At 42.9% G+C, this 14,195-nt stretch overlaps 1 protein-coding gene across 4 annotated transcripts in view; it reads right to left on the bottom strand.

Moving 5' to 3' along the window:
- NRG3 (neuregulin 3) overlaps positions 1-14,195 on the bottom strand; it is a 1,209,406-nt gene that overhangs the window by 28,215 nt on the left and 1,166,996 nt on the right. For all 4 annotated transcript variants that reach the window (XM_066349570.1, XM_066349572.1, XM_066349571.1 and 1 more), the window contains exon 6: positions 10,447-10,573. In XM_066349570.1, coding sequence (XP_066205667.1) covers positions 10,447-10,573 — 127 coding nt within the window. The remainder of the gene's footprint in view (positions 1-10,446; positions 10,574-14,195) is intronic.

The raw sequence follows: 14,195 nt of genomic DNA, 5'->3' as shown, positions 1-14,195 counted from the left end.
AAAGTCGGTACATAATGGCGGATGGTCATGTGGGGAACTCAGGCCCTCCCAGAAACTTTGGCTGGGACCGCCCACAACCAAGTGCGCCAAAAGAAACTTCCCAGGAGCCCTTTGGAAAAGAGTGACACCTCCGTCAGCCAGTGAGATTTCATCACGTCATATTAGCTCAAGCACCCTAGGGACCCTTTAAATTTCTCTCAGAGGGGTCACCTCTTGCGACTCCCCTGGCCTCCATGTTTCCTCGGGGCCAGGGGACCTCGTTGGGCAGGATGCGCTCTTCACGCAATAGAGCCTTTTATTATTCCACACTTCGTGGCTCCAGCCCCTTCCTTCTTGGCAGGGAAAAATACCTTACAAATCTTAAACACATTTCCACTGAAGTAAAATAATATGGCTAAACACCTTTCCAGGCACAAAGTACAAGCAAGCACTCCACTCCAACCTACCCTTTACCACCCCACCTCAACTAGGTGTCCATTCTTTCAGCCAGGGGACTGAGCATGTGTTATTTATTCCCTCTTCTCAGAGAGTTGTTTGCTGTTCAAACTGTCAGTGTGGACAAAAAAAAAAAAAAAAAAGACAGGCCACGGACTAAACCTGACAGGCTCAGATGAGCCCTGCATGGTGGCCTTGCAGACTCAGAGACATAAAGTAACCACACAGGATAGTCCACATTTAAAATTTTCTAACTAAAAGCAGTTCATGGTGGGTAGCCATGTCCTAGTGAGGTACATTTCTCTAACAAAGGTCAGTGCTTACCTTAATGGAGCCAGCTTTTACATCTATAATAATGTATCTGATAATGGGCCATTGAAATGTAAGGGCCATCTTCTTTTTCTGCCCCCATAGCAGGACAGGCATCCCTCCAGAGCAGGAACCAACAACCCTCTCATTGCTGTTATTGTCATATTAATTGATTACTAACTATTTCATCCCTGCCTATGTAAAAGAAGTCTCAATATAAAAGTTTTTACGTTTTATCCAGTCCCAGAGATGTCCTACTTTGCTTCCTCCTGCCTCCCTAATCTAGCACCAATCAAACCCATGTGACTCGCTTACATCTTCCCCTTTATTCTGATGTATAAAATAAGTGGTAAAACCACCATTTTCCAAGCATTTTATCACTTTGTTGAGACTTTGCTTCCTGGAAGTGGTTGACAGTTTGGCTCAAATAAACTCATGACAATTTTTTTTTACAGATTTGGAAGTTTCTTACATTGACATCAGGTTAACTCTCAGACCTGCCTTCTGTTATCTCTAACAGTGCTATTCACTATTGGCTGGAGGTGTTGGCAAATTTGCTGTGGTATTTTTTTTTACTAATCTCTATTGCCTACAGTAATCAGTAAGCTCCTTGAAAGCAGGGATATTGTCATTTTTGGTCATTATATCCCTGGTCTTTAACATAGTGCTTGGTTGATAGTTAATACATATAAATCATCTCGCTCTTGGTGTCTTCTCTTCCTGATCCCTGAACCAGGCTGAGAAGTTTGCCCTCTTGACTGTCTGGGTTACAATTTTAGCCCCAGCTGTCACTCACAGATGACACAAATAAATGAGGTGAGTGTCTCTTTGAGTCACACTTTGTACATTTCTGAATGATGGTAAAGGACTAGATGCTGCTAAGGCAATGCCATGTGTAGTTCTGCAGCCTCTGAGTCCAGTGTTTCCAGGTTATCATGTGGACCAGGTGTTCCATGTCCACATCTTGTTAAATGACTGTAAAGTGAAACTCTTCTACATGAATATTTAATGAATTTGAGGGAATACCAGATACAGACAATTTCATTTGTTAAACACTGCAATTTGCAAAGAATTTCAAGTAGTTAACTTGGGCTTCAAGATACAATAAAGACAATTTGCATGATATAGTAAACAAGGAGGAAATTTTCCTTCCCAAGTGTCAGGCAGATAAATTATATTTTGCTCATTGTAAAGATGGACGCTGCTCTCACGTGGTGATGCTCTCATGTGATATAGCTAAATGCCCTTCTTGTTTGGGAAGGGGCTTGTTATACTAATGTGTGTTCGGGATGGATTTTGCATCAAAAGGTTTTAAAAGGAGGAGCTAAGAGGCCATTTTGGAGAAAGAGGCCACATTCCTGTAGAGAGGAGGAGTCCATGGTGTAGAAGGAGAGAGAGAGGCTACGTGGAGGGGAGGGGGCAGTCAAAATGGTGGAATGGGGGAAGGAGAAGCCAGTTCGTGGAGGAGGAGATAGGGAACAGAGGTGAATAAGACCGGTGATGTGGAAGTCTTTGATTTTAGGAACACTCAGATGAGTCAGTGGCTTTGTGACTGTTGAATGAGTAGGTTTTGGAGCCCAGTGTGTTTGTTGTTCACTCGTTTGCCAAGTGTGAGTCTAAAATAAAGGAAAATGGCCCACCAGTTCTTGGCTCTGTTGATTCCTTACCGTCTGTCCGAATTAAATGCGAACCTACACGGGCCAGGTGGCTTTGATAGAGGCTGTGGCTACTGGCCATACACCAAGGTTTATATGTACCGGATAACATGGAGGAGAAGTAACTGCTGGTTGTGGGAAAAGCATAGTGATAGAACTCTTAGGCTAGGCTTTCAGAATTTCCTTAAGGATACATTTTGTAGCTTGAACATGGATTCTGGACTTGTTCACTACTCTTGCCATTTGAGAAGGATCATTTTCTTTTGGGAGTGGCTATCCAGGACATTGGAGAGTATTAGCACCTCTGTCCTCCACTCATTGATGCCTATAGCACTTTCCTCCCAACACCAAAAGTGAGGAGCCCTGAGGAGCCCCTGCGCCACTTCACCCGCAGGTGTTGTAAGGTACCAAAAACTACAGAATTAATATTAATATTTTAAGAGGCTTGAAGAACATTTTATTAATTTGGGTTAAGGTGTGCAGAGAAATTGTGAGAATAGTCTCTGTACTGTGTGATTGGCATGACCAGGATGGCCCTTGGCATTGTATTGTAAATGCAAAGGGGAGGAAAAAATGGATCCCCAGACATTCCACCACACCTGTGGGGAAAGGGGTGAATGGCTAGCCAGGTGCAGGGAGAGAAAAGACAAAATAAACCTTTTCTTATAGCAATGAGCCATTTGCGGGCATCTATCCCCATGGAAACTACCTTTCCTATGTAAGTGCGTGTAGTTAACACGTGTGACTCTGGACAGAGAGATGGCGGATAAACACTAGAAAATATAGGAATGCCTTTTAATATGTAAAGAGACATCTTTCTACCATTGCGTTGATTTGTAAATTTTGTTTTCTCCAAAATGATGTATGGCTTGCAAATTGAACATGGTCCTATCATGTTAAAGGACATATGACTATAACCAATAGTGGTAAAGGGCTCCTAATTACAATTTTTGCTTCTGTACTTCCCACTTACAAAACTATAAAAACTAGATAAAACAAAGGGCCAGCGCGCTCTCCCTCAGATTTCTGTCAGAGTTGCTGCAGCTTGGCCAACCTAGACAATAAAGCTTTGGTGTTTAATCGATGGACTTTGTTAGTGTTTTCAATGTTTCGGGTCCCTCCAGATTGGGCTTAACAAAAGTGCTTCCAGATTTTGCTGAATGCTCCCTGGGGAAACATTATCCCCTGATGAATACCGCTGAATTATAAGGATTTAGGTTTGGCTCTAGGCTACATTCAGTAGCTGTTCAACAGAAGTCAATCTTTGCAAGCTTTAAGCCTCATTTTCCTCTTCTAAGCATTTTGGGCAGTATTAAGTAATTTTTGTTAAGACCAAATGAGACCATGTATGTGTATTAACAGGCATAATTCTATGTATGTAACCGGTACATGTTATGTGTAATTACTATTATCAATATCTCATCTATCATTTTTGTTATTATCATTGACATAGGTATTTCCTCATAGCTCTTGTCAGAAGAAAAAAAAATATTGACCTACAAAGGAAAAATGCTCTCCTAAATTTTCTTCAATACATTTACATTTTAATATGCACACAAATTCTTAGCTCCGTATCAGATGACTGCTCTCCCTGAGACTGCTCGTGCAACTTGGCCTCCAACTGCACAGCTGCCCTACAAACAGCTTTTGTTTATTATTTATTATTATTTTTATTTATTAATTTTAGAGAGGAGAGGGAGAGAGAGAGAAAGAGAGAGAAGGGGGAAGGAACAGGAAGTATCAGCTCCCATATGTGCCTTGACCTGGCAAGCCCAGAGATTCAAACTGGTGACCTCAGTGTTCTGGGTCCACGCTTTATCCACTGCACCAGCACAGGTCAGCCAGGTTTTATTACTTAAGTGTGGCATTGAAGGAAAGTGAGTGCTCTTAAAATTTTTAGCTTTTTTAAATGAACTTTTGGATACATATTTGTTGAGCAAATGAGGTGGGTTTTTTTTGTTTGTTTTTTGGGGTTTTTTTTTTTTTGTATTTTTCTGAAGCTGGAAATGGGGAAAGACAGTCAGACAGACTCCCGCATGCACCCGACCGGGATCCACCCGGCACGCCCACCAGGGGGTGACGCTCTGCCCACCAGGGGGCGACGCTCTGCCCACCAGGGGGCGATGCTCTGCCCCTCCGGGGCGTCGCTCTGTTGCGACCAGAGCCACTCTAGCGCCTGGGGCAGAGGCCATCTTTGCTCCAATGGAGCCTCGCTGCTGGAGGGGAGGAGAGAGACAGAGAGGAAGGAGAGGAGGAGGGGTGGAGGAGCAGATGGGTGCTTCTCCTGTGTGCCCTGGCCGGGAATCTAACCTGGGACTTCTGCACGCCAGGCCGACGCTCTACCACTGAGCCAACCGGCCAGGGCCCAAATGAGTTTTTAAAATTTGTATTTTTTGAGTTTGCTCACTTTTATTGTTAAAAAATGGCGCTGGGCAGCCAGGTGTGTGCTTATCCTCAGCACAGGGCAGTTGATTGCAAACTGCAGACTGCATTCCTGCTTGGCAGAGGCCATTGTTTTGCTAATGTTTGCTGGACGAAGGGTTTTTGTGGGCCCCAGGCAGTTTTGCAGGGAGAGCAGAGAGAACGCACAGTGCTGAAGAAGAAGCCAGTTTTTGCAGAGAGAGAGAAGGTGTGCAGATGGGGAACCAGAGCTGAGGGGTTTTGTGAGCTCCATTGAGATTGGTGAGGCCTTTGATTCTAGGAAGTACCCGAGAAGATTCTCCTAGTTGTGCAACTGGAGAATGTGTCAGGGCTTTAGGAGCCCAGAATGAAAGGGAAGTGTTTTCCTTGCCTGTTTGCTCGTTGGCCGGTGTGAGACTTTAATAAAAGAATGGCCCAACATTTTTTGGCTCCATTGTTTCTTTACCATCTGCCAGAATTCCATGAGAACCTACATTCCATGATGGCGGTAGCCACTTGCCTTACAGTATTCTGTGTGTGTGTGTGCGTATGTGTGTGATAGAGACAGAGAGAGGGACAGATAGAGGCAAATAGACAGGAAGGGAGAGAGATGAGAAACATCAATTATTTGTTGCGGCTTCTTAGTTTTCTTAGTTGTTCATTGGTTGCTTTCTCATATGTGCCTTAACCAAGGGGGCTACAGCAGAGTGAGTGACCCCTTGCTCAAGCCAGTGACCTTGGGCTCAAGGTAGCAACCATGGGGTCATGTCTATGATCCCATGCTCAAGCCAGTAACTCTGTGCTCAAGCTGGTGAGCCCATGCTCAAGCTGGATGAGCTTGCGCTCAAGCAGGTGACCTCTGGGTTTCAAACCTGGGTCGTCTGCATCCCAGTATGAAGCTCTATCCACTGTGCCACAGCCTGGTCAGGCGATACATAGTCTTCATTACTATTTTCTCCCAAAATATGTGGCACAAAAAAAATTGTAGTCAAATTGTTATTTGATTCTTATAATAATATTACAAGCAACAGTATCAGCGTGCAATTCTCCAGAGCAGAAATTTGACTAGATATATGTAGACCAAGATTTTATACCAGTCTCTAAGAGAGGGAAAATGTAAATGAAAAAAATAGATACTGTTTTCTCCTATTAAACTCACAAAGTAAATGTTGACACAGGGATAACAAAGCCAGTATTGACCCACATTGCTTTCTAGCACTGAAATTGATGTGCACCTTTCGCAAAGCAACTTGTTCATCACAATCCAGTCTGGCAGGAGGGACCGGCTTGTGCAGTCCTTTGAGCTCAAGCACGCAATGCATAGAATACTAAGCCTGCAACAGGGGCCAAAGTTTTGCCAGAACTCTGATATTGATTTTAAACTGGTTATTAAGAAACCAGTACATTTGACCCTTCCCCTTTCCTGCCCAAGAAGTTAAGGTGGAAAGAGATGTTCCAGGAAGGAAATCTTAGCATATCCACTTTAGCTTAATTTCAATAAAGTATGCTAAATAGGAAGACTCCCAGCAGGGGCCTGGTACCAGATCATCCTGTGGGTCCCACTGTTGCTGGCTTGCCCTTAGCAAGAGTTTGCCAGCTACCTATAGGTATGCTCTGCTTTTTCTCAACAACCTGTAAATTGACCATTTTCACTTTCAAAATCTAAGACCCTGTTCCCCCCTTTCTCCTTTTTCCAAAATATAATATATACCTGTTGGGCAGATAAAATGTATTATGCTCACTTTGTTAAAGAGGCCATTGCCCAGGTGATATTAATGTGTGTTGAGAATCCTTGTAGCCTGGGGCTAGGTTTTGGGATTAAGCCTTTCCCACCCATTTTTGATGTGGGTTGGTACAATCCTATCATGCCTCAGAGGGTGACTTTGTATTAGAGACTTCCCTATTTTGTATATTGGATTAAGGGTTTGGATTTCTACACTATAAAATGGGGACGGAGCGGGAGCTTGCGCTCTTGGTTCCTGGGATGATTAGCATGAGAGAGCAGAAGGAGCAGAGCAGAGAGCAGCAGAAAGAGGCCATGTGGCCAGGAGAAGCAGCCAAGATGGCGGAGTGCTGAGTGAGATGCCAGTTTGTGCAGTTTGACACTGGAGAAGGAAGGAGATGGGGAACAGAGGTGAATAAGTCTGGTGAGCTAGAGACCTTTGATTCTAGGAAACTCGGATAAGTCAGTAGCTTTGTGAGCACTGAATGTGAGTGTGTTTCGGAGCCCAGTGTGTATTTTTACTTGCCCGCCGGGTGCAAGCTAGGATTAAAGACTATGGCCCACCAGTTTTTGGCTCCGTTGTTTCTTTATCGACTGTCCGAATCCAATGCGAACCTGCATGGGCTGGGCGGCTGTGATGGTGGCCCTGGCTGTGGCCGCTGGCTTTACAATACCCAATTCTGTCTCATTGTCTTGGTACTTTTCATGCCTATGTGAAATCTGCCCCCCACCCCAGGGCAAGCATCCCACCAGAGCAAGAACCAACAAACTCCCTCATTGTTATTGTTATGTTAATTAACTGTTAACTATCTTATTCCTGCTTGTGTAAAAGAAGTTACTGTACATACATTTTTAATTTCTATCCAATTCCAGAGATTAACCCCACCTTTGCTTTCTCCAGTTTCCCTAATCTATCACCAATCAATTTCACGTACCCCCTTATACCTTCCCCTTTCTAATGTATTAAATAAGTGGTAAACCCGTCTTTTCTGGAACATTTTCTCAATCCGCTGAGACTTTGCTTCCCGGTAATTGTCAATAGTTTGGCTCAAATAAACTTATAAAAATTCTTATAGATGTAAATAAAGGACAGGAAGAGCACAGTCATGAAGTTCGATTTAATATAGTTTCTCTAGTAAAAACTGGGAAAGAACATGAATGTCTCTTAGGAGGTAAAGGATGAGAAAATTGTGTAGTGACCACTTTGTGGACCTTTATGCTATCCCCAAAATGAGTTTCGAAGATTATAGATCAGACAGGAACTGCTATTAACTGTATGTTTAGTAGGGAAAAAAAAAAGGCTACAAAACTGTGGGTGTGTTTTGCTGCAACCTTGTAAAATGCAGAGACTGACAAAGTTGCCCTTCTTGGCCAAACTTTAGACAGGACCTACAAGGTCAGTGGCCATCACTGTCATGGCCATGCAGGTTCACATTGGATTTGGGAAGACAGTAAAGAAATAGTGGAGCCCAAAAAGGGTGGGCCATTCCTTTATTAAAGTCTCGCACCAGCCAAAGAGCAAACAAGCACTTCCCTTTCATTCTGGGCTCCCAAAGCATGACGCATTCTCTGGTTGCACAACCAGGAGAATCTTCTCTGGTTCTTCCTAGAATCAAATGCCCCACCAGTCTCAGTGGAGCTCTCAAAGCCCCTCAGCTCTGGTTCCCCATCTGCACACCTTCTCTCTCTCTGCAAAAACTGGCTTCTTCAGCACTCTGCATTCTCTCTGTTCTCCCTGCAAAACTGCCTGAGGCCCACCAAGACCCCTCTTCCAGTAAACATTAGCAAAACAATGGCCCCTCCCAAGCAGGAATGCAGTCTGCAGTTTGCAATCAACTCCCCTGCACTGAGGGCAGGCACATACCTGGCTGCCCAGCGCCATTTTTAACAATAAAAGTGAGCAAACTCAAAAAATACAAATTCCACAAACTCATTTGCCCAGTAGGTCCCTCTGAGTCTCAGGCCTCAGTGCAGGCCTATAAACACTTCAGATTCTCAGTACAAATTATTTCAGCCCCTCACCCGCTCAAAGTAGCACACAAAAAGACTTGAGTAAACTGGAACAGCTTCTAAGAGCTCAAGGCTGTACCCCTAGGATGACCCTCCCCCCCACTTAATGGGCCTGCCTGAAAACACATAGAAACCTCAAGGTCTCCAAAAGAATTTACTGTTTGTTCTAGCCAACACCTGCGCATGGGCCCTGACCTCCCTTTCCTAGCATTTACAAAAAGGCTTATAAATCTTAATCTTCCTTTGTCACTCTGAGACATATATGCATCTCCTATAACCCAGGAACATCTGTAGAGGACCTGAAAGCAATTTCTTTGAAACAGAATCAACAAGAAGGACAGAGCTTCTGTCTCCCTGGCTCTGTGAAAGTACAGTGTCCTAAATTCAACAATTGCCAGCTAACAGACAGAGCTGGCCTAATCGTATTTACACTGACCACCTCCAATTCTTCACTTCCCTGATTCTATTAACCCCCCACCATTTCCCCTCCCTTACTCCCTCGTTCTTTCTTTACAATATCCAGTCACCTCTGTTCAAATTGAAGTTGAGTTCAGTTCACTCTGGACCCTCTGCCTTATGGCAATAGTATATTACTGATCACAATCTGTCCTTATTATTTGAACCAGTGGCTATCTGGCTTTGTTTATCTTTGTCCGGCCCTGTGGCTAAGTAATTGTAGCCTTCCATCACTGCATTTGTTTTAAGGTGGTGGGATAATCTTCACTAGGAGTCATTAGCGAAAGCATTCTCTCTGTTTTAGAAAAGAACAATTTCTATGCATAGCCATAATTACAAGTTAAATAAAACTTTGCTAGGAAGTGATTCTGATTTATGAATTCCACATTAAACATCTAAGTACATCTGTTATGCCCAACATAATGGTAACTTTTTGGGTAATGACTTTTTAGAATCACAAATGATGTATAAATTCCCGGTGATTTACACATTTGAAGAGGTGGAAGGCATCTTGGGTGATTGCCTGTTATACTGAAGTGCTAGGTTTATGCTGTGGCCTTTGTTCTTTCATTTTGTGCCTGAGAATCTGGAAGTGCAATCTTGTGTGGGGGCAGAATTGCTACCCCAAGAGGAATATTTCAGTGTGTCTTAGATGTTATTCACTTGCATTTAATTTAGTGTTTTGCAGTATTTCTCAGAAATGATTAAAACTATTTTAGAAAGATGTAAGAGTCGAAGAGTTTGCATTTAACTTCCAGTTGTTGTTAGGAAGTATTGACTGTGGGACCATAAAGCTCACCTCCCACCTTTCACAGCTTGGGCTTCTCTCTCTCCCTTTTCATTGGAGGCGCCACCTAACAGAGCACGCATTCTGAGGATCACGTGACTTTATTCTTTCTCTTTGTTGTAGTCTCTTGTCTTTGTTCTTTGACAGTCTGAGAAACCTTTCATATTCTTCAAAACCCAGCTCAGGACTGACTTTGTTAAGAGACAGCCTCCACAGCTGCCGGAACCTCACCTCCCTTTGGTCTCCTCTCCAGTTTATGTTGCAATATCAACAATCTCAATTTACACAACTCTGGTTCTGGGGTTTGCATGTCTTTCTATAAATTAATCCCTGTATGGTAGAAAACATTGTATCCCTGGTGCCTAGCACACTCTCTGACACAAAGTAAGGATTCAGTAAATGATTATGAACAGGCAACCCAGGCTCTTTTGCTTGGAGAGACTAATTTATATTATCTTTTGTAACAAGAGCTGAGATTTAATTTTTCCCTTTCATCAGTATGCAAACTCATTCATGTGCACAGATAGAACTGCAAGATGGTTTAACAAAAAAAATTACAAAATACTGAAAAAATATAATATATTCAAGTCTGACTGCAGGCTCCCCATTCCTCTGTGAACTGGGAGCATTGTGCTGGGCTGTGGGGAGAGGTGCAGAGACGGGTAACTTACATTTTGCAACTGGACATGACTCTTCCCCAAGTTTTCTGACTTCACCATTGTGCTGGATGCTTTGAGACTGTAGTTTTTACAATTTTGTGGCTCTTTCAGCTGCTCTTGAATTTGTTTAGCTTGTTTTCTGCAGGTTTAAATAAATAAATGGGTAAGTAGTTACATAATCTTATGCCAGGCATACTTTTAGAGTTTCACTCATTACCATTATCAATATTTGCTATTTACTAAAGCTGAGTAAACGTTGATAACAAAGAGAATCCTTCCCTCGTTTTCAACTCCACCAAGAATTACTTCCGATTTGGAGAGAAGGTAGTATTATCCAGGATTGCCAACAGACTCACACCCAATGGCACCCTGAAGGCAGAAAGAAACATAATGCATTCCCTTGCCCCAAGGATGCAAGAGGTCAGCTGCAAAGAACTAGAAATGCTCTGAAGGAGTGACCAACGGAAAAAGTGAAGCTTAGACCTAACAGCCATGTGTAACACACTTTCAAAGTTACATTTATATCTGTACAATTCAAATATGTGTAGTTTGATTGCATGGCTGGCATATGTACTATACACATATATTTTCTTTTCCACAGGTTAGAAATAGCTCATTTATTGTTATCATCAGTCCTTCATATAAAGACCTTATCTCTTTGTAAAAGCTTTTGTAAAAAACTAAAATAGGTAACTCTTAAAGAGATCCAATATGCCAAACATCATTTCCAGTGTTTTCCATCTATCAATTCAAATTCCCTTATTCTTCACAACAATTTTGTGTGGCGAAGCATTAATTCTATACTAATCTAGTAGATGAGAAAACTGAGGCCAGGAGTTTAAATTATTTGCCCACATTCACATAGCTGGTAAGCGGCAGAGCTGAGTTTGAACCCAGTCAACACGGCCACATGTTCCATACCCGTAACTACCACTCAGAACTGGCAAACCACTTGCCCCTTTCCAGTGGGAAGGATGAGACTACCCTCAGTTTTTGGACTCCAAATGAAGTACTCTTACCTGCATATGCAGGGTAACTGTTGTTTGGATCATTCGTGGCTGGCTACACCAGCAAGATGAAACAAATTTATTACTGCTCTCTCCCAAGAGCTTTACGGCAATTATGAGCAGAAGATTCAGCATCAAAACAAACAAATCAACAAAAACAAGTAAACAAAGAAACTCTGCAGAATCATCTGCCTGGACATTGCCTCTTTACCAAGCCCTGACGGGGCCAGAGCTTGGGTGGAGCGCACACGCCAGCTAGAGCAGGGAGGCTTCCCAGCCAGGCAGCAGTCCCAGAGTTTGGCTCGGATACCAGAGGGATTGGCATTTGAATCTCAGCTTTGCCACCCATCAGTTTTGTTTTGATTTCCTAACCGTCTCTGAGCTTCAGTTTCCTCATCTGCAAATGGAGCTTGTAAATGCTATCTTCCATGCATCTGACCATCATTACTTTTTTTGAATTCACAACACCAATGAGATGTACTCTGTTTAATAATTGTTCATCTTTTCAATAATTGGGGGAGGGGAATTTTATCTGTAGTACTCTTAGTTGCTTCAATCCAGTTGAATAATCTATCTACTTCCTAACAGCTAATCTGCAGCCTATTGTTAAAAATAAACCAATCATATCCGCAAATTTTAGAAGCACATTACAGCCACCAAATCCTATCAGGAACTCACTGGTGAAGCAAATGGTAGATCAGAAGGTTCTACCTGAGTAACTCACCATGGAGCAGTGTGAGGGGGTTTGAAACCGAGTTAAGAACCCAATTACTCTCCTAAGAACTGCATAGTAGAAATATTATCTTTTCTGCCATTCTATAATTCAGTGTTTGGGAAATATAAATTTCTAAAGCAACTGTCCTCATAAAATGTTTGACTACAGTTCCTAAATCCTTTTACCATTTCCTTTCCTTTAGTTCCTCTCCACTCAAGTCCCAACTCACTAATGTTTCGGTACTTTCCTCTCTGAACCTGCCTCCTTCTCTCATCACCCCTCCTCTCTCCCAGGCACACACGATATTGCCCACGGCCCCTCTCCCCAGTAAAAGCGAACAGAGCAAACGAGCAGAGTCGGGTCGCCATCCCAATAACCCCCTAGAAAACAGTTGTTCTGGGGAAGAAAAGATATAGGCATTGAACATGAGCCCTACTAGCCAGCAAAGCTGGTCGGTAGTAACATTGTATAATTCACTGAGTTTTAAGTTTCTCTGGCCCAGTTATTCAGAAGAAATGAAATGCAAGTTGTGGACCACCTGTTCTCACAAGTCCACTGGTGAACACTATTTGTTACGTTGCAGGTGGGGCTCCTGGGGACGCAGACCCTGAGAAGAAGAGAGCATGCAGGACTCGGACTGGGAGGGCTCTGTGCTTGATGCCTGTGAAAGCGGAGGGAAGGAAGCAGGGCTGGGCCGCAGGATAAAAGCTGGGATGCCAGGCAGCTTCGGAGACCTCAGCCAGTCCTGCAGGGAGTTCTGAAACTGGCATGCCTGCACACAAGTGTGTAGAAGTCCAGGCCTTCAGAGCCTCACATGGACCTCTTGCCAAAGTCTGCCTATCTCAGGTCAGAGTAGCTTGAGAAATGTAACTGTTATCATAACTGTGTTTCAGCAACTGGGGGACTAAGACTTTCACTGTTGACAAGAACCACAGCAGGTATCAGGGCGCTCACTGCCTGTCCTTCTGTGGCCTTCTTTGTGACCTAAAATCTCTTACTTCAGAGGGTAAGAAGCTCAAGTTAGGGCACTTTGCTATGGCATCTGCTTTTTACCAGTAGCGCCAATTCTTTTTCCTCCTGTGTCCTTCCCAGTTGTGATCATTGTTTGTCCCAGTGTCTGCTCCTGAATGTCTCCTCTCCTATCCCATTCCATTCTTAGAGCTGAACTATGTGCTGCATTTCCAAAGTCTACCAAGGACTCCTACAGGCTGCACCACACTTTGTATCTGTGAAAGCTGAAAGTTAAAAGAAAACCTACAGGAATTTAGAGTTGCCACGTGAGCCTTATCAGCCAGATTTGAAAGGCTCACTTATAAGTTCTGTTAACTTCCTGTGGGAAGATATGGATTTATTGAGACTGATGAGGATTTCTTTCACTGTGTCCTTCAGAATTGTAGGGGTTTAATTAACTCAGAAAATCCTCTAAATTCAAGAAGGTGTTCTTCATTTTTACCTCATCATATTACATACCTTTATACTTTCATCAGCTAATAATTTGCTTAATATTCTATCTGGTGAGGTCATGTATACCAAGGGTGACAAAAGAAAGTAAAAAGAACCAGCATGGTATAACCTGAGGTATTATGAGAAATAAAACAGGCACGGCCAAGAGAATGTGAGCTTTCAGATAACTCCTGTCTTTCTCTGACCAGAAACAGTGCATCCCAGTCTATGGGATAGAGGTTTAAGTGAATTTATTTGAAAAGCAATGATAGAGAGGTCCTAGAATTCTAGAAAACTTGGGAGTTTCCAAGATGAAGTAAAGAAATTACACACATATCAACAGCCTTAAAACATGTATCGAAGTGAGGAAAGTTCAAGGTAAGACCTGACCAAGGTTTTGAGAGGCGACTTAGGTTTTCAGTAATGAGCATGGAGAATAATATGCAGGGTGTTATAAAAGTTTACATTGTTTCCACTATACAGATTACACGATTCATATGGGGTGTGGCATTCTTCTCAGGCACAGACAAGTAAGGGAAGACTCTGCCTGGAAATTATACTGGAAGAAGGAAATTACTCTTAATGAGAACTGTAAC

The sequence above is a fragment of the Saccopteryx leptura genome, chromosome 9 (assembly GCF_036850995.1).
Source record: "Saccopteryx leptura isolate mSacLep1 chromosome 9, mSacLep1_pri_phased_curated, whole genome shotgun sequence".
In the NCBI taxonomy this organism is placed as follows: domain Eukaryota; kingdom Metazoa; phylum Chordata; class Mammalia; order Chiroptera; family Emballonuridae; genus Saccopteryx; species Saccopteryx leptura.
This window is presented reverse-complemented; position numbering and strand designations above follow the sequence as displayed.